This window comes from Artemia sp. Qi Xiang Cuo, chromosome 16 (assembly GCF_049724085.1).
Source record: "Artemia sp. Qi Xiang Cuo chromosome 16, ASM4972408v1, whole genome shotgun sequence".
Lineage (NCBI taxonomy): Eukaryota > Metazoa > Arthropoda > Branchiopoda > Anostraca > Artemiidae > Artemia > Artemia sp. Qi Xiang Cuo.
In genome coordinates this window covers 41,606,752-41,630,970 of record NC_142809.1, presented here as the reverse complement: position 1 = coordinate 41,630,970, position 24,219 = coordinate 41,606,752, and the positions used below count along the sequence as shown (strand labels likewise).

Here is a 24,219-nt window from a genome sequence, read left to right as displayed (position 1 = left end):
TACAACCTTTGGCCTGGGGGGTCTGGGGGGTTTGTCATCATCTAATACATAATATCCAGAACTTTCAACGAAGTTGACCAAAATGGCTATCTCTAAATTTTGATTGAATGTTTTTGGGGAAATGGTGGAGGTGAGAGGGGGGTTAATTACTCTCCACTCACTTTCGACTATTGAAAAGGGCAATCAAATGAGCACTTTCAAATTAGCCCTTTTTGAAATTTCGACAACAACTTTCTATATAAACCTTATATTACCCCAGGGCATAACTTACAACCCTTTCATTGAGGGCTCTGAGGGGGTTATCATCCTAAAAGACCTAATTTACAGAACCTTCTACTACGTTGACCAAAATGGATATCTCAATATTTTAATTGGATGTGTTAGGGGAAATGGTGGGCATGAGAGGGGGTTTAGTTTCCCTTCAATCACTTTCTACTATGAAAAAGGGCTCTAGCCCTTTCAATTTCCAATTCAATGAGCCCTTTTTGAAGTTTCTACAACATCACTTTCTATAAGAACCTTACATACCCCCAGGGCATAACTTACAACCCTTGCCCTGAGGGCTGGGGGATGGGGGTTGTCGTCCTTAAATACCTAATTTCCAAAACTTTCAGCTACGTAAACTGACTGTCTAAAAATTTTCATTGGGTGTGTTTGGGGAAAAGGTTGGCGTGAAAGGGAGTTAGTTGCCCTCGAATCACTTTTGACTATTAGAAAGGGCACTGGCCCTTTGAATTTCGAATCGAATGAGCCCTTTTTCTAGTTTCTAAGACAAAGATTTCAGTAAAAACCTTATATGCCCCCAGGGTATAACTTATAACCCTTGCCAGACAATCAACTACTGGAAATCAACCATGCTGAACAAAATGGTAATCTCAAAATATTGATTGGATGTGTTTCGGGAAATGGTGGACGTGGAAAGAGTGTTAATTTCCTTCCAATCAAGTTTGACTTGTAAAAAGGGCACTTGCTAATCCAATTTCTAATCGAATGAGCCCTTTTCGAAGTTTCTACGACAACTCCTTTGATACAAAATGCCCTGGTTTAAGACCAGGAAACAAAAAAAAGTAATACTTTGTGCCATCATCATTCTTTACTTAGGCAGCGCTATTGCACTGCCTATGATAATAATTTATTCCAACCCTCTTTACATACATGAAATGCACTTACAGGGGTACCTAAATACAGAAAAATAAAATAAAAATGAAAACAATTAACAAGAAAAAACTAAAAAAATTAATAACATCTCAAGTATTTAGGTAACACAGTTAAGCTATACAGTTAAGTAGAAGTGAACAATATTTTCTCGGCGCTTACGGAACCTGTCCACAAGCTGGTCCATTTTTGAGGAAATATCAAATCGCAATATCTGCCCAAAATGTACCGATTACGAGTCAAAAGCGGCAACTGCAGACATTATTTTTCTAAAAACGGAAGAATAGAGGTCTAATTTTCTTCCACTCAGATATTGTGGAAAAAACTCCACAAAGGGACCAAGAAGAAGACATGTGGGGCAAAAAAGGCATTGTTTAGTCTACCAAGGGTTATTTTGTGAAACTGGCCTTTAACTCGAGCAAGCAGTCCGTACTTTTTTCAAAGCTTTTCTTTCAACGCTGAGATAACAAGTGTTTTAGTAGTTTTAACATTTGATCTAAATGGGAAACCTATATAATTCAGAGAAGACGATGCAGAAATACTTTATGTGCCAATATTGGTAGTAACGGGAGGTTACTGAGACGAACCGTAGAAGAGAAGCTCAGTTTTAGAGAAGGCGACTTGAAGTCCAATCTTATTGAGACCAAAACAAACTATATTAACTGGATTTTGGAGAATTTGGAGATCATCTGATAGTAAAAGGATATCGTCTGCGTAACAGAGGTGGCTGACATCAATATGGGGCTCAATTAGAAATGGAGAAATATTTTTAGTAACGGTTCGGATAGGATTATTGAACTGGACTAAGTTCAGAGCCTTGTTTCACAACTTTCAAAGAGTTCGTGGCAACAAACTGTAAGTAAGGAGTGACCCGACTCAATAGCAACCGAAACTCTAAAAAACAGAATTGTGATACCAGTAGATACATCAAAAGAATCAAATTTGTATGCTGATATCAAATATATAAGTTTTATCAAGTTTAGTTAAGCGCCATCAAAAGCTATGCTCCTGAGAAAATTTACCTTAGTTTCGAAAAAAGGAGAAAAAACCTCCTAAAATTCATAGAACTTTAATGAATCACGCCATCAGATTGCGCGTATAAGAGAACCTTACTATAGAAGTTTCAAGCTCCTATCTGCAAAAATGTATTTTTTTGCCAGAAGAAAGATAATTTGCCAAGGAGGGATATTTTGAACGGAAATTAAAAGTTTTGGTGCCCTTTTTTAAGTGACCGAAAAATGGAGGGCAGCTGGGCCCCCTCCCACGCTCATTTTTTCTCAAAGTCATCTGATCAAAATTTTGAGATAGCCATTTTGTTCAACATGGTCAAAAAATATGATAACTATGTCTTTGAGGATGACTAAATCCCCCACAGTCCCCAGGGGAAGGTCTTCAAGTTGTGAACTTTGCCCAATGTTTACATGTAGTATTTTTTATTGGCAAGTACATAAAAGTTTTCAGGGGAGATCTTTTCTGGTAGTTGGGGAGGGGGGTTCAGGTGTTACGTGGGAAGATCTTTCCTTGGAGGAAGTCTTCGTGGGGGAAGGGACATTGCTATGAATGGGGCGTCAGGTTTCCCAGTATTATGTAAAAAACGATGAGAAATTAAATTAAAAAAAAAAAAAATTTCAACTCAAAGTAAAGAGCAACATTAAAACTTAAAACAAACAGAAATTATTACGTATATGATTGGGTTCGCCCCCACCCCCCCTAGTCATTCACTCGCTCTTTACACTAAAGTTTTTTTGTACTTTCGTCAGAGCTATTTATTCTAACTAACGGCCTTTATGATTTAGGGGTCCATCTTAAAGAATTTTAACAAAATTTGAACTTTAGCGAGGTATTGACTAGGGGGCGAACTCCCTAATATATGTAATAATAATATACGAATATAGAAGTTCGTTACGTAAGTTACGTCACAACAAAAATTTCGAGAAAGCCATTTAGCCAAAAAAAAGTAAAATTAATATGCAAATCTCATTTTAATTATTCATGTACGGTGAGCCAAAATCAAAAATGCATCAATCCAAAAACGTTCAGAAATTAAATAAGAAAAACAAGTTTTTTAATTGAGAGTGAAGAGCGACATTAGAACTTAAAGCGAACAGAAGTTATTCCGTATATGAAAGGGGCTGACCCCTCCACAACGCCTCGCTCTTTCCGCTAAAGTTTTTTTTTGTTTTAAAAAATAAAGTTGTGAGACAGAGTCAAACTTTACCGTAAAGAGCAAGGCGTTGAGGAGGGGACAGCCCCTTCCATATACAGAATAGCTTATGTTCGTTATGAGTTTTAACGTCGCTCCTTACTTTCAGTTTAAAAAACTTTTTTTTTTAATTTAATCCAAACAGTGATGGATTTGCTTAGCTGGCTACCTAGCCACACTTGTATGGACGCATTACCATGCCAATTCCATAAGAGACGACAGAGAGAAGGGTTTATTCCACTTCTTAACAGAGAAAGAATAGCAGGTGGATGGATAATGGAATCGAACGCCTTTGAAGTGTGGATTGCAACACATACAGGTTCCTTTTCAGCATGCGATAGCGGTCTAAAATAGCCAAAAAATTGCATGTGCGTTTTGCACACCCAAATCTTCACGAAGTCCGAAATGTTTATCTCCAAGGTCACACCTTGTGTGGAATTCTTGGAAAAATAGTTTTTAAAAAAGCTTATCGACTGTCGAGCAAACAGTAATTACTCTGTACGATTCACCAACCTTTGGGCTTTTGCCCTTCTTTAAGACATAGGTAACGAGACCTTCCGAAAGAGCAGTTGGAATATATTGCTGAGAAATAAAAGCTGAGGTTTACAGAAGGTGGAGAGGAGTTTCAATTTTCATCAGCAAAGAATCAAGCCTATTCTGAAAGGACGATATATCTATGTGTTCCCATGATACTTTTGAAAACCGACGGGGTTTTGTGAGGGAGCATGTAAATGTTGAACTGGAAGTGTAGATCGTCGCTTAACAGGATGTCATCTGAGACGGTAATAGTGGTAGATTGAAATTCTGGATGATAAGACAGGACAAAATTGAGTTTTGAGGTTGACCCAGAATTATGAGCATAAGAGAAAGGTTTAGATTTAGGTAAGACAGACATGCCAAATGGCATGTCTGGAGGAATGTGTCTGTTTTGATTGATATTATGTTATATTATAATGTTGATATTATCATATTATTTGTGAATTTGTCATGATGCAGGAATTAGTCTGTTTTGGTTGATATTATGACAAATAAAAATACACTGCGTAAAATAAATATAAAAATTAGTAATGCAGCAATCAAACTTTGGTTTTTATAAGGCTTATGGACGTTATCCCTTCTCCCTTTGTGGTAGCCTCTGTTATTTTAAAGTTTAACTTCATTATTCATTGGAATTTCTGTATGGTTTTGGTCTTAATTATTAGTTGATAGTTATTTCTGTTTTGTTTTTAGTTTGAATTCTTATACAACTTCTTTTTTACCTGTCTTTGGTTTAATGCAACCCTTTACCTTTCTTTGAAAACCTTCGTTTCCGGAAAACCAATACCTCTCTCTTTTCTCTCTGCCCACTCTTTCCAATCATCTTCCAAATAGTACCTATCCAATGCCTTATCTCACCCCTGTATTCTGAGCAAATTTAATTTTTCACTAATTTTACATTATTGGGTCGCCTGCCTGAGACTCTAGGCAGGTGGGCAGCCCTAAACTTGTCGAAAATACTTCCCTCACTTTAGCACCTAGTGTCTTGCTAGACAAGTACACAGACTGTGACTAAACCAATGCTATTAACACCAGTCAGGCCCAAGCGGAGTATTCCTAATGCCCACCTCCTTTGGTCTCCACTAGTATTCTAGTTTCTCTCTTCAGGATAGGCGGGGAGGAGGAACCCACTGTCTACAATCATTTTCTAAATATTACCAATTCTTTGCCTAAGCTCAGTCTAGCAAACTCAGCAAATTTCATTTTTCACCATTTTTTCTATAGTCCCCCCCCACCCCCTCATATAAGCCCTTGGGAATATCATTATAGGTTCCACTTGCAAATTTTTAATTAATTACTACGCACAATTGACTGTCTTGGGTCGCTCTCCTGACACTCTAGGCGAGCAAGCCCCCTTATTTGACTTAGGTCGCTTGTTGGCTTGCGAATTCAGGCGATTTTTCAGTCAACCAATAGTTCATTTTTTTTTTTTTGCTAATGCAACTGTCTAATCTTGTGGATTGGGTCACTTGCCTGACACTCTAGGCAGGCGACCCCCGCCCCCTTATTAGGCTCTGGACACGTTTTGTCTTGCAAGTTCAGGCAAATTGTCGGTCAACCAATATTGAATTAATTTTTTGTTAGCGCAACTGTCTGAGCTTATGAATTCTGGGCTAAACTTGGCCTGACACTCTAGGTGGGCGAGCCCTATTAGGCTTTGGACTGGACGCTTGTTTCCCTGTGATTCCAGGCGATTTAACGGTCATGTGTAAATTGTAAGACTTGGTCAGCCTGCCTGAGACTCTGGGTTGGCGTGCCTCTCCAAAAACTAACACACAATTATTTTTCTAATAACAGATTCATAGCTACACCCGCCGTTTACCCATCAAAACACTTCGAAAACTATAGGTCTCCCCGTTTGCCTGCGAGTCTAGGGGACTTGTCGGTCATGTGTCAATCCTAAAAAACACGGTAGTCCGCTGAGACTCTAAGCGGACAAGCCTATTAGGCTTAGGTCACTTGTTCGCCTGTGAGTCCTCCATTTTGCATACAAGTCCAGTGGACATTGTTCGTCATAAGTCAACCCAAAAATCTCGATCATCCCTTAGTTCTATGGCTATTTACTTTAGTTCTGCCCTAGGATAGATGGATGGATGAATGATAGAGTATCTATCAACAAGTAAAAATGACATCTGTTTTATACAATCTTGAAAAGGCTTATGCCAGCTTTGCCTCTCACTCAGACTATCTGTCTTGGCTTTTTCACCAATTAGCCGTGGATTGATGGCTTGATGGCAACATGATTTTAATTAAAACCCCCTAACTGTAAAAGTTTAAAACCTAATGCGTCATTGGCACTTTATTGAACTAATTGAAAAAAGCAAGTTTTTTCAACTGAAAGTAAGGAGTAACATTAAAACTTAAAACCAACAGAAATTATTAAGTATGTGAGGGGCTTCGCCCCCTCGTCAACACCTCGCTCTGTACCCTACGCTAAAGTTTGAATTTTGTTCCAATTCTTTAAGAATGACCCCTTGAATCACAAAAGCCGTTTAATAAGAATAAATAGCTCTTTTGAAAGTTCTAAGAAGACTTTAGAGTCAATAGTGAGGCATCGACGAGGGGGCGAACCTCCTCATATACGTAATTATTTCTGTTCGTTTTAAGTATAAATGTTGCTCCTTACTTTCAGCTGAAACTAACTTGTTCTTTTTATTTAATTTCTGATCGTTTTTTTTTAAATAATGCTTGGAAATCCGGCGTCCCCGTCATGGAAAATTCCCTTCCCCCATGAAAAAGTCCTCCATGAAAAGATCCTTCAACTTAACACCCTCCCCTTGACCCCCCACCAGAAAAAATCCCCTTTGAAAACGTCTGTATATTTCGTAATTACCAATACCATATGTAAACAATGGGCAAAGTTCACAACTTGCAGCCTTCCCCCGGGGACTCAGGGGGATTACGGCATTTTCAAGGACATAGTTATTAGATTTTTCGACTATGCTGAACAAAATGGCTATCTCAAAAATTTAGATCTCTTGACTTTGGGAAAAAATGAGCAGGGGAGTGAGCCTAGTTGCACTCCAATTTTTAGGTCACTTAAAAAGGGCACTAGAACTTTTAATTTCCGTTTCAATGAGTCCTCTTGCGATGTTCTAGGACTACTGGGTCGATGCAATCACCCCTGGGGAAAAAAAACAAAAAAAAAATAAATAAACACGCATCCGTGATTTTTCTTCTGGTAAAAAATAGAAAACTCCACATTTTTGCAGATAAGAGCTTGAAATAAGTAAAACTAAACTTAATGAAACTTATATATTTCAAATCAGCTTAAAAATCTGATTCTTTTGATGTATCTATTGGCATCAAAATTCTGTTTTGTAGGGTTTCGGTTACTATTGAGCAGGGTCGCTCTTTACTTATTATTGGTTACCACGAACTGTTTGAAAGTGATTTATATTACAAATATTTTCTTTAGTACTTATTACAACATTGAAAATAAAAATAAAAGTTTCATTTAAATTAAATTTTAAGTTTAATTTTATTAGTTCTTTCCAAGATCGTTCTAGACGAAAATATAGTTTCACTACAAACAAGAGTTCAGCCACTGTCCCCTTCCCTAAGCGTAAAAGTCTAAAGCCTACTGCCTTATTGGCGCTAGACTGAAATCGAATTATATTACAAATACTTTTTGTTCCAGTTATTACAGCATTGAAAATAAAGATAAATATTACAGTGAAATAAGAGCTTCAACTTATGAGCTTTCAATATTTAATATTATTATATATCAAATATTCAGTTTGCTTTTGTTAGCTCTTTCAAACAGTTCGTGGTAACCTCAATGGTAACCGAAACTCTAGAAAACGGGTTTTTGATACCAATAGATACGTCAAAAGAATCAGATTTCAATGCTGAATTCAAATATGTAACTTTCATCAAGTTTAGTCCTACCCATCAAAAGTTAAGTGCCTGAGAAAATTTGGTTGATTTTCGAAAAAAGAAGGAAAGACCCCCTAAAAGTTCTAAAACCTTAATGAAAATCACACCATCATATTAAGCATATATGAGAACCTTAATGTAGAGGTTTCAAGCTCCTATCTACAAAAATGTGGAATTTTGTATTTTTTGCAAGAAGAAAGATCACGGCTACGTGTTTATTTGTTGTTGTTTTTTTTTTTTTTTTTTTTTTTTTTCCACGGGTGATCGTATCGACCCTGTGGTCCTAGAATATCGTGGGAGGACTCATTGGAACTGGAATTAAAAGTTCTAGTGCCCTTTTTAAGTGACGAAAAAATGGAGGGAACTAAGCCCCCTCCCACGCTCATTTTTTTCCCAAAGTCACCTGATCAAAATTTAGAGATAGCCATTTTGTTCAGCATGGTTGAAAATATGATAACCATGTCCTTTAGGATGACTTAATCCCCCGAGGTCTCCGGGGGAGGGCTTAAAGTTATAAACTTTACCCAATGTTAACATATAGTATTAGTTATTGAGAGATGAGATATGAGATATGCATTTATTAAAAAAGAAAACAAACACTATTCGCCTTTCCCCTGCCAAGAAAGGCAATAAGCTTGAAAGGGCAAGCGAGGTTATCACTCTCAGCTAATTAAAACAACATTCATATCTTGCTACTCAACACACAAGAAACTCATCTGATGAAGGAATAAAGGAAAAAAAGAGAGAAAGAGGAAAAGACAAGAAGTCTGGAGTGGGCTTGACACCAAATTCACTCATGAGATAAAAGAAACTTCTTTGAATGTGACTTGAAAGCCGGAAGACTAGGCGCATTTTTCACACACTCGGGCAATATATTCCAGACATGGGGACCATAATGGCGAATCATTAAAGAAGCCCGAGTGGTGCTCCTAAACTCATGAGTTAAGTTATCAGCTTTTCTTGTATTATGATCATGACGGTCTCTATTAAAAGTGAAAAGATTTTCAAAAGCAGTGGTGAGCAGCCGATTCAAATATTTATACGTGAAAATCGCGATTTGGTAATCTCGAATTTGGGATACATCCATTAACTTATTCTTTTTAAAATGTTCATGAGCAGGAACCCCATCAGAATCATCAAATTCAGATAATAATTTTACAGCTCTATTCTGAATTTGTTGTACTCTTTTGAAACATGTTACAAAATTACTTGCCCATATAGAGCATCCGTAGCTAATATATGGGTAAATAATAGAAAAATAAATCATTTTCAGGATCTTTTTTGGGACTAGATTTTTAATTCTTCGCATCACCCCAAGGCCTCTGCTTAATTTTTCAGCTATTGCCCTTGAATGGTTTTTCCACGACAGGTTTTCATCAATTAAAAACCCCAAATACTTCGTTGTTGCTACTCTCTTTATCACATTTTCTTGAACCGTGATATGGTCATTCCAGCACTAGACGAAAGTCTAGAAATATTATGAAAAAAGTTTTAGAAAAGTTTAGGGTTAACATATTTTGCTGAGAAAAAGTTAGAAATTCAGAAACTGCATTATGAATTTGATTATATAAAACATCAAGTTAAGGCGCTGCCAGAAAGAGTAAAGTGTCATTAGCAAACAGGATGACACCAGCCTCTGACAGGTATTGTTTCACTCGATCAATGAAAATAATGAAAAGAAGGGGTCCCAGGATTGACCCTTGTGGGACCCCGCACTTTATCTTCTTTTTTGAAGATAAAATGACCCATTCTGAACTACCTGATACCAATTGTGTAGATACGATGAAAACCACTCCAGACTTGAACCCTTCACCCCAATCGAGTCAAGAGCTTGAATAAGCTCTGAGTGGTCCACAGTATCGAACGCTTTTTTCATATCCAAAAACACAGCTGCGGGTATGAGACCAGCTTCAAATGCATCACTAATCCAATCAACCAATTTCAGAACTGCTATATTCGTAGGTAGCCCTTTTCTGAACCCAAATTGATTTTCCATTAGAATTTTATTCTTTTCAATATAATAATATCATATATCTCATATTAGGAAGTATACAGACATTTTCAGGGGGGTGTTTCTGGTAGTAGGGGGGTGGGTGGGTCGGAAGTTATGTGGGAAGATCTTTCCATGAAGGAAGTTTTCATGGGGGAAGGGACATTGCTATGAAGGGGGCGCCGGATTTCCAAGCATTTTTTTAAAAAAAGATCAGAAATTAAGTAAAAAAAAAAACAAGTTTTCCAACTGAAAATAAGGGCCAACATCAAAAGTTAAAACGAACAGAAAGTATTACGAGTGAGATTTGGTTCGCCCTATAGTCAGTACCTCGCTTTTTAATCCAAAGATTTTTTGGTACTTTCATAAGAGCTATTTATTCTAAATAACGATCTTTGTGATTAAGGTGTCGTTTTTAAAGAATTGGAACAAAATTCGAACTTTAGCTTAAAGATCGAGGCATTGACAAAGGGCCAGCTCCTTAATTTACGTATTAAAAATATATGAATATAGAAGTTCGTTATGTAAGTTAATTCGTAAGTTACGTATATTTATTACTAATAAAAACGTTCGTAAATAAAATTAAATAAGTTTCGAGAAAGCCATTTAACCAAATAAACATAAAATTAATATGCAAATTTTTTTTTAATTATTCATGTACGATGAGCCAAAATCAAAACCTGCATTAATTCAAAAACGTTCAAAAATTCAATAAAAAAACAAGTTTTTTTAACTGAAAGTAAGGAACGACGTTAAAACTCAAAACGAACAGAAATTATTCCGTATATGAAAGGGGCTGTCCCCTCCTCAACGCCTCGCTCTTTACGCTGAAGTTTGACTTTCTCAGAACTCTAATTTTGTCTAAAAAATAAAAAACTTTAGCGTAAAGAGCGCGGCGTTGAAGAGGGGACAGCCCCTTTCATATACGGAATAATTTCTGTTCGTTTTAAGTTTTAACGTCGTTCCTTACTTTCAGTTAAAAAAAAACTTGTTTTTTTTATTTAATCCAAGACAATTCAAGACATATATTGTTTTCAATAAAGCGCCAATGACGCATTAGGTTTTAAACTTTTACAGTTAAGGAAAGAGGCAATACCCAAACTCTTGTTCGTAGTGATTTTTGTTCGTTTTCAGCTTGAGTTGCACATATAATTTAAGTTTTACTCGTTTTAACATTTATTTATTCATTTATATTAGTAACTATTGTATGTTTGTTTGCAATGATTGTTTATTCAATTAGTGTTCGTTTTGGGCTTTATTTATGCTTCAATAGCAAAAGATTTTTATTCGTTTTTAGCTTGATTTTCATATTCAATTAAATTCACTCATTTTAAGATTTATTCATTGATTTATATTTGTACCTGTTGTATGTTTGTTTTTCTATGATTTCTTATTTAATTTTTGTTCGTTTTGGGTTTCATTTATTCTTTATTAGTAATTTCTGGTCGTTTTCAGTTTGAGTTATTGTAGATTTTTATTTCTTCTTATATTAATTTTATTATGGCTTTTACTTTTCTTTGAAAAATTTCTTTTTCAGAAAGTTTTTTTAATTAATGCCAGTTAATGATAACAGATCTGTCATTTCAACCATTTGTGAAACCCTATGCTTGTACATCATTGATTCAATTATTTGTATAAATAGAGCTTCAACTGTTTTATGATTATAATATTTGACAGTTTATTCTTTTACTACGATGCACCTTTCACTAATTTCTTTCCTTGATTATAGGAACAAGATCCAGGCCTTTGGGGAGAACCTCTCATTAGCAGTACTAAAGAAGCATTAATGATTCGATACACAATTCTACCCTATTTTTATACTCAATTTTACAATCATGTGATGTATGGTAACACAGTCGCAAGACCTTTATTTCATGAGTAAGTTTCAACTAGTTATAATTTGTTGAATTTGGATTCAAAGACATATCAGTGGTTGTACCTGAGATTGGAAAGCTCGGCTTACCAATCCAATGAAAATTGTGATAAGTTTAGGTAAAGTGAGTTTTTGAAGGAGTATTCCCTATATTTGGGATATTTTTCTTATTTCTGTTGAATTCTAGATTCAAGCAGAAATCTGTGACCTACTCTGAGAGAGACTAGAGTACCGGGGTTTCAGACAATTCAGACAAATTTGGGATTTACAGACCTAGCAAAATTAAAACAAATGTATGTTAAACAGGTTTTTCGAAGAAAAAGCGGCAATGTTGTATGTTTTTATTTTTAATACTATCTGGCCAGGTTGGTAGACTCAGCGATTTATCTATGACTACATTATTACAAAGCTTTCTCTAAGTTTCCTTGTTCTATGAATTTCGTAGAAGCACTTTGTGTAGGGGACTGGGACGCTTTGAGCACCAACGCTTTGGAGATGGTCCTCTTTGACGGGAGGCCTCAGTCCTTCCATCAAACTCTACTTTAACGATTTGGGATGGAGACCCCCATTAAATATTCTGTTGAATAATGGTTAGACAACATTCCGCTGAATAACGCTGTTTTTGGGAGTTGGGTTGGACCTATGTTGAGTGTGCCCCAGTCATTACAGCTACTAGATCTGGATTGTCTACTGGACCGTCTGGGAAAATGAAAATAGTATTTTTTTTAATACTCCGTGAAGGTAAGCAATGCCATTAAGTCTTCGTAGTGACCTCGTTTCTAAGGCTACTAATTATGTTGGTCCTCTTCTCTTAAGGTCCAAGTATCCACTTCCTACCTTAATACCAGAACAACAAGAGGTGTTTGCAAGTTCAAAATTAGGGGGTTCTTTTTTCAAATCGAGTGCCGTGTCATGAAGCATAAAGAGAAGAGCGCCAATTATCATTTGATGTTTTCAAAGAGATGTTTATAGATATCAGCTGGTGTCCTGGATGGATGAAGTGGTTAGTCATTTGGCCTTTTTGAAGGGCTAGATTTATAGCTCATGTTACTCTCATAGATTTCGTTTTGATAGCATTGATATTCATTCAAAGCGAACTAGCTCCATCATCATTATCATGAGCACTTGTATGCAGTTTCTTGAATTGCTCGCCTAGCCATTAATATCATCATTATATGGAAGCGTGTCAAAATGGTATCCACTAGGGTAAGCTAGGAGTATATCTGTAAGCGTTTGAACCAGTGCAAGTATGGAATTCAATCCTAAATGAGCAGAGTGGAGAAAAAGGAATACCTACTATTCTTGTGTAGTGGTAGAGAATTATTGAATAAAGGCTTCATTTTTCTGGATCATGCATTTTGCTGTGCTGTACATGCTCTTGGTAATGTCAAACATGTCTGTTTGCTTGCTGTAGTACGCCATAATGTTTTTCTTAAGGATTGTAGCTGGTTGGCAAGAAACTGAAGTGGGTCTACAGTTTTTATAGTAACCTTTTAGTTTGTTTTTTTTTATCATGGAAAAAAATCCGATTTGTTTTTATATATGGGATGAGCCTAGTCTTGAATGAAATGTTATCCATGATTGACTTACGATTAAGACAGCTTAAGATAATTCTTTAAAAAGCTACAAACTCCTTACCAAGTTAGACATATTAATTAACTTGTCAACGTTAATAAGTCAACTACTATCTCTAACTCTTTAATAAGTTATCTTCAGCTATCTTAATCGTTACTCAATCATCTATAACATTTCATGTTATGCCATGCTGATCTCATCTATGAAAACAAGCTCAATTCTTCTCCATCTGTGACATACTATTTCCAGGTAATAGCCATTTAATTGTGACATAGCCGGTGTAATTAAAGCATATTTTTTACAGGTAATTTAAGTATACTGTGTAGAGTTGATTCACCTATATAGTGCTGACGCACCACTAGTTAAATCTCCAACTCGAAGAGCTTTGAAATACATTAACGGGTTAACTACTCTGCCTAACACAAAAAAACCAGTCTTTCTTATTTTTTGATAAGGTTCTGAAAAATTAAAACACCCTGTTCAAAAAACATATAGTTGTCAACAAAACGCAAATGACGCAATAGACGAGAAAGTTTGCTGTTAGGACAGGAGGCTGTAGCCAAACTTCACTTTGTAGCCTTTTTTGTTCGTTTTAAGCTTGTTTGAACGTTCACTTTAATTTTTGCTTATTTCAAGATTTATTTATTCATCTATATGAGTATAAGTTATCTTTATATTGGATGTAATTATTCATTTTAATTTGTATTTTTGTTGTTGTTTTTTCTTTTCTTTTGGGGGGGGGGGTGAGTCCGTTAATATATTGATAGCAAGTTCTGACCACTTTAAGTTTGAACTAATACACGACTTTATCTCTGCTCGTCTTAAGTTTTGATATGAATTTTTAATTTCCTTTCAAAAAACCTCTTCGGGAAAGTTATTTCCTTTTAATTAGTAGCCTATAAAAAAAACGGACATGAGTGAAAACAGCAGTGGTTTAAGGGGTGAAATCCTCTCACCTTAAATACATCCCTTAATAATACATTTCATGGCAACGAAATATAAGCTAAAAGCAACCTTTCTTATGAGAAACTAAAACAAAATTTTGACTAGAACCGCTTGAAATATTTGGAAGGACCAAAAATGCCTTTTTCGTAACCCTTGAGGATTTTCTGCCTGTGATTACTCTATCTAAGTATGTAAGAACCATAAAACTATCTTATAGACGTATTCTTAAAATTGCTACAACCTACTTATCTACTAAGTACCCAGAAGAAAAAAAATTAACGTTTTCAGTTTAATTAAAAATGACACAAAGTTTCGCTTTTTATCCACATTAACATTTACACAAATGATAGACTAAAATCATTTGAGTAATTTGAGCTGAGAAATATACTGGTTTGGAATAGATTCCTGAGTTAGTTAAACGTATTATTATATTCATTCTTTTTTCCTAGGTTTCCGACTGACACAAATGCCTGGAACATTGACGAACAATTCCTAATTGGTCCTGCCTTTATGGTATCTCCTGTACTTTACAAGGTAAATTATCTAGGTTGCTACCCCTATTTCACAATAGAAAAAAGATATTTCTAGAAATAGAGCACTAAAGGAGCCAGAAGAAAAGCTAAGGTAAAAATCTGAATTTTATTTGCGAACCTTCTTTTGTTTCCTTGGTACTCCGATCCTCACTCATTCGCTCATTATTATAACGTACCCTAAGTCATTGGAAGGAAAATTCAACAAACAAATAGATAGATGGACAGAAACATATACCGTCTACAAAATTCTACATAGGGGCTTTATATTTTGGGAAAAGATCAGTATCGTTGAGTTTATATTATTGTTTTTGAGAGAAGCATTTGTCTAAGTTTTTTCTCATATCATCGACATGGACCATACACTATAAAAAAAAAAAAAAATATGACACCTCAAAGCTATACGTGCTAAAATATTGACATTTCTAAAAAAAAAGACATTTCTAAAAAAAAATTGACATTTTTTAAATTACCAAATTTTCCGCCTTCCTATTATGTTTCCCATTACATAGGTTTAGATTTTCACCCTGATGTAACAGAGGTTTCCAAGCTCCATCAAGGGTCCATAATGTGGTTTCGAAAAATATGACTATTAGTATTTTCAATGTTGTGTTATATTGTTCAATGCATATGCAGACTGTTGTATAGTTTTAAGTCCGCAGCTTCGACTGCTCTGTCCAGTAAAATTGCTTGCTAAGTTTAGGATAGCCTCTGCTCTCTCAAAAAGAAGCTTACTGACTTAGACGCTTCCGATGTTGTCTGTAATGCACAGATGAGTCATTTTGTGTCCCAGTAGGATTAATCTCTGCCTGAATTAATTCAGAATATTGTTTTCACCATTTTTTTTCGTCAGAGCCTAGTAAAAAACAAACCATGTCGTTAATATTGGCTTTGCTACCATAAAAATACACTTTTTGTCAAAAATTGTATCTATTTTTAGTGCTATCGCTTCCACCCAAGGTACTTTTTAAAGTAATGCCACCAAAATTTACACTCTGTTTTCGAAAGTTTTAGCTTATTTTACTTCTTTTACTTTTGATAAAGCCTCTCTTTAAAGTAATTCAAATTTTGGGGGGTTAAAAGTGACAAAAGTGAGTTAGAGTAGTATATATAAGACAAATGATTCAAGTTTCACGACAAATACCCTGAGTAATCTTTTACAAATACTCTGGTTAAGTTGTTTAAGACATAGCTGGCTATCATCAAAATTTCTACTTTAAATCCATTTTTTTAGTTGCGTGCAAATTGTGACTTCTAGAAAATACTTAGAGAGTTATGTAATTAGAATAAGAAATTATGGTAATAAAGATCTAGAATGATTAAACTTCCAGAAATAAAGATCATTAATATTTGAATGAGTAATTTTGGAAAAGGTAGGTTGGTATATCAGGTTGGTACCGTAGAAATAGTGAAAGATGGTAGCCCAGCCACTGGGAATTTGGTGTGGGACTATAAACTAGCAATGGCTTGAAATAAGGTTGAAAAGCATTATTGAGATATTGTTGAAATAGTGTGTCGGTTGAAGCACAATTTCACAGTAACTATGCGTACATATGCAGCGGCAATTCTACGAGAAACATGGCATATCAGAAGTTGTTGGGTGTGAGAGAGAACTGAACCGATTGGCAGGCCAGGATAGGTAATACTTTCAACTGGATGAACCTTAGAGAGACCAAGAGTCACAGATGGGACGGTACTGTTTTCAAGCCAGTTGAAAAGGAGGAATTCACACTTCCCAGTGTTAAATTTATGACCAAGGCTTAGGTTTTTAACTTTTAGGTTTTTAACTTAGGTTTTTAACAAGTATAATCATCAAGAATCAACAAAATTGTATACGATGGACGGGGAACAGGAAAATCTGGCACTGGATTTGCAGAAGCAGCGCAAGCAAGCTGTTGGTCCGTATAACCATCTAGTTTACGTGACATTTCATTTTTTTTGCAAGTCACTAAAGCAGCAACAGCATCACCAATAGCAAGACTTTCACAGAATCGAAAATGACAAATTTTGGAATCACTTTCTTTTGTAACGAAAAGCCTTAACAGCGCAACAATTTACACCCCTTTTAGGAGCTAACAGGAGTATTGTCGCATGGACTAGAGAGTTAAAGGCTCGACTGACATCAAGCTCTCCAAAAAAAACAGGGGAAAACCTTAAGCATGGGATTATAAGAGCAAGCTGGCAACAGCAGAAAATGCACCAGGACAACTTAATTCACGCTGAAAACCGAACTTATGAGGTGGAGCATAGCACTTCAATACCAATACACAACTTCGGCTTTAGCCTTCTAATTGCTAATTCAACTACAGATGCCATAGAAACAATATCGTAAAATGAACACTGAGGCCTATTGAATAACTCTTCAAGGTCAGACTCAAATTTTGACTCAAGGAAGGGATCTGTTGAATAGAACTCAGCTGTACAATGATTATACCATTAACCACCAGGTGTGTCAGAAGCAGAAACTGATGGGATGCTACCAAGTTTACGAATCCCCTTCCAGATAAAATTTGTATTTAAAGTAACTTTAGATAAAAACTCTGAAATGAAACGCCCCCGATAGCTTGTTAATTTTCCGAGTGAACTTTCTGTTAGTATTAAAGCAAACGAAATTAACGGCGCCACTACAAGGGCGGGCACATTGATTCTACAAGCTCAGCTAAAACTTTGCAGAAGCACAAGCGTGCACAAGTGTCGGGTTATCAGACCATTTTGGAACGAGTTTCATATGAAACTGTCTGCTAGGCATGCAACCTTTTCTGCACATAGTAGAGCGTGACAAATTTCCATACAATAAATATCTATGAGGAGGCACTGTTCAAAAATTGAAATAGAAGGCTTATTCATCAGCAAGAGAATCGGTGGAAGAATTTGACCTAACAATTCCAATGAGCGAACAACAAGCTTCCATTCTTGCTGACTATGCTGTAGCTCCGTTATTTGATTGGTTGACTTCTTGCAAATAATGTGAATGAAGGATATACGATCAATGGAATTTGGAATGTCCATAGGGCAGTTTTTCAACACAGTTGTATACGATGGACGGAGAACATGAAAAACTGGAACTGGATGTTTGAAAGGAGTTCAAGCGTGCTGTCGGTCCACAAACCCATCTAGTTTACGTGACATTTCATTTATTTGCAAGTCGCTGTAGCAGCAACAGCATCACCAATAGCAGGAGTTTCACACGGGTCGAAACTAACACATTTTGGAATCACTTTCTTTTCTTTGGCTGCTGTAACTAGAATTCTAAACATTTTGGAAGCATTCTTATCATCTTTCACGCCAAGTTGTTTTGTCAAACTCACGGAGTAAAGTCTTTTTGGCTGTATTTATCGTCTCATGGTTGAAGAATCTTAATGCTTGCGATATAACACTGTCCGTTCGTGTTTCATCTCTCAACGTCCGCACGAGATAATTCTGAACGTTATTTAAAATTAGCTTCGGTTGGGCCATTTTAAAATGTAACACAGAGATAATTTGCTTAATTGTCGTAAAAGCGTTCTTTGTTGTCTTAGTAGTAGATGGCTTGCGAAGCAAGCCTTAATTTTAGATGGCGTGGAAAAATCAAAATTGGAGGCAAGATAGATAGCATAAAATACCTATGAGGAGAGCATAGGTCCTACAATGCTTGGTATCTAATGTGAACTTTAAAATAAATCACCTTTGATAATGACCCTCATCCTTACAAAATAACTGCATATTTAGCATGACCAAACAACTTTTATTTAAGATGGCGTGCCTTTTGGTAATCTGAAGAATGTGTTAAACCGTAATACAACTTCAGGAAATGATATACAAAAAAAATGAAAAAGCTAGTGAAAATTTGGAAGCGAAGGAAAATTTATTTTGCAAGGAAGAGTTAGAGACAGCACTAAAATAACTAAAAGGAAATAAGGCCTCAGGTGCTGGTGGTGCTGTAAATCAGTTTTTGTTTTGAAGTTCGAGAAAATTAATTAAGCTTTGAAAGGATTTTGGAAAAGGGGAAGTACCGAGCGATTTAATGGGAATTTTAATTAAACCCCTTTGTAAGAGAGATGACAGAAATGAGTGTGGTAATTATAAAGGCATTACCTTGTTTTTTTTTTTTTAAGCAAATTATTTAGTATGCTAATGTTTTTTAGACTTAGAGATGCCGTCAATAAAGTTTTAAGAGAAGAAAATCGTAGTTTTAGAAAGAAGAGAGGAGGTGTACACCACATTTTTACTCTTAGAGCAACAATTGTGAAGCCTCTGAGCCCTTTACTCCTCAGTTTTCTAGATTATGAATAAGCATTTGATTCAACCGATAAAATAGCTTTAGAAAAGGTCCTATACTTTTATGACACACTAGATAAATACATTAAAGTGATAAGTGCAACGTATGAAAACAATTTTACTGCGGTTAAGGCAGGAAATGAGATTAGTCACTGGTTTTGTATTAAATCAGGAATTAAGCAGGGTTGTGCTCTATCCCTATTTATATGGATTATTTTGACGGGCTTTGTCCTAAAGAACACGGCAAAGGGTAAAGAAGAACATAGAATCAAAGGAAAAAGTAGGAAGGTAAAACTCCCAGGGACTTAGATTATACAGGTGACTTGATTGTCTTAAATGAAAATTTTTGAAAAATGATTGCTCTTTCGGATGTTACGAGAGTTTAGGGTGCAAGAAGACGCTTAAAAATCAATGTTAAGAAGACTAAGTCGATTAGACTAGGAGTAAGGGAAGGTGAACAGGATATATTGGGTAACAAAAAGATCAATCAGATGTATAGCCTGACGTTCCTGGGTAGCACTATTAGTAAAGATAGTGTATACAGAGAAGATGTGAAAAGTAAAATAGCCAACGGCCAGTGTGTTTTCTCGGATCCATTGCAACTGAACCCTAATGTCACTAAACCCCAAGCAACTGAACTATCATGTATCTGCCCATCATGCAACTGCATCCCCGATTAATTGAAACCTTTTTTTAACTGAACCCCGTGCATCTGAACCCTTGATCAACTCAACCATCGTGCAACTGAGACTGAACCCCCGTGTAACTGAAACCCCGTTTAATGGAAACTTTCCTGCAACTCAACCTTCGTTTAACTGAAAAATCGTGCAACTGAACTCTTGTGCAACTGAACTCCCGTGTGATTCAATCCCATTTAACCTAATTTTCGTGCAACTGAAGCTTCGTAAAACTGAACCCCCTTTTAAGTGACATGTATAACTCATTTCCATTTGATTGAACCCTCGTGCCACTGGACACCCGTTTAACTAGGGCCTGGTGAAACTCAGCCCACGTGCAACTCAACCTCAATTTGACTGAACCTTCTTTCAAAAAATGAATCTTGCTTAATGGTTTGTGACGTCCGATTTTCTTTTTTTTCTGTGAAAACAAAATAGTTTTTTTTATGAATGCTCTTGACAGGCATCTATTTCATGACCTTGACGAACAAACAGTCACAACAAGATTGAACGTGTAAATATTCTAACTTGTGGTCGAACCTATGATATTGCCTCATATTTGTACAATACTGTAAAACTAGTGCTTTACTTGAAACACAAAGTTAACTAAAATTAGAAGATGCTGCTCTTAGGAAGAAGAAAGTCTTTAACCAGTCTGCACAAAATAAAAGACTAATTTATAAGGTTCTTATTAGTATTTCACTAGCTGTAAGATTTATAACTTTTAATATACAATTCATATTCTCTAAAAAACTCAAGCAGGGCCATTCTTCATATAAACAGCTAGCTTTTCCAGAATTCACCAAATATAGAGAAATGCCTTGAGAGACCTTATTATAGCTGGTTTTGTAGATAGGTGTTGCTTACACCAAGTGTGAAGCAAGGACCAGGGAAGGCAGAATTCAAGAGGGGGATTTTAAACACTAGTTTAGGGGTTTTAAATCATGGAAATTTTAGTGGTAAACCTTTTACGACTTCAAGCCTTTACAGTCCAAAAATACACTAAATCGCAGAGAAAACAATAAATAAAGACTATTTTATTCGAGTCAGCTTTCGTCGTCTACGACAAAATGCGATGAGTTATATTTTCTAATTGTATTTCTGATTTGAGAAGAGTTAAGCTGAATGGGTTTGAGTTGCATCGATATTGAGTTGAGTAAGGGCTGAGTTGCATTGAGGTTCAGTTGAATAAGGGTTCAGTTGGATGGGAGTTTAGACACAAAAAAGTTCAGTTAAATAGGGGTTGAGTTGCACGAGGGTTCAGTTAAACGAGAGTTTAGTTGCACGATGGTTCAGTTAAATGAGGTTGACTAAACATCAGTGAGTTTAGTAGTAATAGTATTATATAATAGCAGTTCTAGCAGTAGTATCGGGAAAATTCAGTTAATAATAATGTCAAACTTTATACTTTCATATTTTCATTAAACAACGTTTCCAGTTTCATACTTTTGCCAAAATATATTATTTCAGTGAAGTCAAGGAAGACCTACTACATATAACGATGGACTTGCTATCCACTCAAGCGAGGCAAAAATTCAAAATTTTTAATTCTATTACTTCAAGTCAATGCTATTCTTATATTTTTCAAGTTAAAAGTTTCTTGAATAAACATTGTCTTTTTCCTAGTTACTTTCATTATTCAATGACCAATGCTTAAAAGTATCTTAGAAGCATGAAAATGTTAAAAACATGTTATTATGTATAGAAGTGAACAATTCTACTTTCCTATGGAAGAACCCTAGTTTTTCTAGAATTTCATGATGAAAGGATATAACGTGCTTCCAGGATGAGGCACTCAAAGACTCAATATGTCACTGGAACTTTACTCAGTTTCATCATTTTACATAAAAAAAAAAACAATTGCAAATTTGTAAAAAAATTGGTATTCCATAAAATTTAAAGATGTACTTTGTATTTCAGGATACAAACGTTATTGAAGCTTATTTCCCAGATGCAAGATGGTATAACTACTATGATGTAAGTATCTATATTTACTTTTTGCCCTTTCTAAGTTTACATTTGATAATTTGAAATATTAATAGCATAAAACAATATTTTTGGTTCTTTTCTTATCTATCCCAGAAGCCTTATCGATAAACTCGTTTAGTTGTTTTTTATACTGACACAGCCTTGTTTTCGAACATTCAAAAACTTTGGAGCAATCAAATACCATTATTACAAAGGGTTGCTTGGTGTATTTCACCAGGAATATCTCTCCTCACAAAATATCCCCAAAAAGTTTCCCTCCGTGAAAAATTTCTTCCAGAACATTGCTCCACACAGAATTCTTCTTGGAAAATTTCACCAACGAAAAATCCCACCCGGAGAATTCAACCCGTGGAAAATTCCCTCACCGAGGAAAATAACGTCCCACAGAAAACTACTCCCCCCCCCCCCCAAACATCCCCAAGGAAATTTCTCATGAAAAATTCCTCCCCGTGGGTAACACCACCCTCGACGGAATATTTACCCCACATGCAGAATTGAGCTGCCAAAGAAAAAGTATGACAAATAAAACAAATCCAGAAATGACTGAATTTTAGAATATTCTACTTATATTTCAAAATATAGTTGTTTTTTTTTCATTTAGAACCTACGGTTTTATTTTTATATATTTATTTTTTTAAATTATTTTTTTCGTGGGTTGACCTATCATAGCAGGGTATAATAAAATGTTTCAGGGGGTAGCTATTTACCGACTGCTTTGGATAATGTTCCTATTGAAATTACTGCATTCTGTTTTTTACTGATTGAGACTTATTTTCTTTCATTGATTTTACGTCATCTATCTCCATCAGCCTATTTACCTTAATAAAACAAAAATTAAGCCAGTAAAATACTGGTGCCAAGTGCCAGTATTTTAACTATTAAATTTATTTTAGCCGACTGACTGAAAATATCAAGGAGGGCTTCCTGCTCCCATACATGATACCCCGGCCAATTAACATAGTAAATGATACCATTAAACTCCTTGCAGTCGAGAACAACTCCACTAGAAGTATATCAGAAGATTTTTCCGTCTGAAGTACCTTTAAGGGACTTTTTGTTTCTTCGTTTTTTATTTCCCATGGATTAACTTCCCATGGAATGAACTATAGCCCATAATACCAGTTCACCAGTTGCCATCAAGAACTCGTTCGCTAGACGCAAATCAGAACGATTTACCGTCAGAAGTACCTTCAATGTTAATTTTTTATTACTTTTATTTAATAACAAGGAGTCAAACTCTTAAGTCGAGGTGCTAAAGGTATTCCGCACCCCCTAGCAAAAATATCCCCGAGAACTTATCCTAAAAAAAATTCCCCCTCACAGAATTTCTACTGGTGTTGAATATTCTGCTGTATTTATTTTTACATTTTATTTACTTTAATGCTTTTTTCGTTACAGACTTTGACTAGGAAGTACGAGCAGTTACTTTCAGTGGCTAGGTCGGACGCTGACCAGAGGAGTTATCATTCAAAATGTATCGGGGGGGGGGGTGGATTTCACCGACTGGCTGGTTATTTTTACAGACTAATTTGGGTGATGTTGCCGCTGAAATTAACACATTTTTGTTGTTTTTACGGACTGAGAATGATCTTCTTTCATAGATTTTACGTAATATTTTTCCAAGAGTCCATTTATCTTAATGGAAAAAATTTGCGCCATAAAATAGTGGTACTTCGTGCTACTATTTTAACGACTTAAATATTTTATCTAACTGGTTGAAAAAATTTAGGGGGGTATCACCCATCCCGCCATGTTGAAGCCTCTGCTTCAACATTGACAACGCCTCCACTAGGCATGCATCACAAAGTTTTCCCACCTGAAGTACCTATAAGTTTTCTTTTCTATTTGGTTTCACTAAAATGGGGTCAAGCTTCAAGTCAGAAACAAGAAAATTTAAGATGAACAGAATGTCTTATTTCAAATAAGGAAGCAAATTAATTTCTTTAACCATTTTCTTATCCTCCTCTGGTAACTCAACCCCCAACTCCCCAAAGAATAAAACAAGAGTTAAAAGAAATAAAATATTAAAATAAACCCTATAGGAGGAATTCGAAAATAGAAAACAAGTTTTTTCAACCGAAAGTAAGGAACAGCATTAAAACTTAGAACGGACAGAAATCATTCCGTATTTATCCCAATTGAACGGACAAAGGCCTAGCCTCATATACGGAATAGCGCTTGTTCGTTTTAAGTTTAATGTTGCTCCTTTCTGTTTGTGTATAAAACATGTTTTTCGTCATTTTATCAACATAAAAAGACAATTATTTTGATTTACTAGTTATTATCAAAATTCATTCTTTTAGAGTTTTATTTACTATTGGTGTGACTCGCTCTTTGCTTAAAGTTAGCTACCAGGAACTGTTTGATCCTACATTATATGTTTCACATGGGTTTTGGAATATAGGTAGAATATTCCAGGATCCTTTCTTTTTATTCTTTGGTTCTAACTGTCACGTATTTAACTTTGGCGGCCCAATTTTACATGTGGGGAGAATTTTCAGGAGGAAGTTATCGGGGGCATTTAATGGGCGGAATTTTCTAGGGGGGTCTCGCGCGGGTGGGAGGGAATCGGAATCTTCTGCGGGGGTAATTTCAGAGGGGACAGGAAT

At 35.7% G+C, this 24,219-nt stretch overlaps 1 protein-coding gene across 1 annotated transcript in view; it reads left to right on the top strand.

Moving 5' to 3' along the window:
• LOC148942916 (sucrase-isomaltase, intestinal-like) overlaps positions 1-24,219 on the top strand; it is a 58,274-nt gene that overhangs the window by 20,148 nt on the left and 13,907 nt on the right. The window contains exons 2-4 of the mRNA XM_089102180.1: positions 11,494-11,642; positions 14,607-14,691; positions 21,542-21,598. Coding sequence (XP_088958306.1) covers positions 11,494-11,642; positions 14,607-14,691; positions 21,542-21,598 — 291 coding nt within the window. The remainder of the gene's footprint in view (positions 1-11,493; positions 11,643-14,606; positions 14,692-21,541; positions 21,599-24,219) is intronic.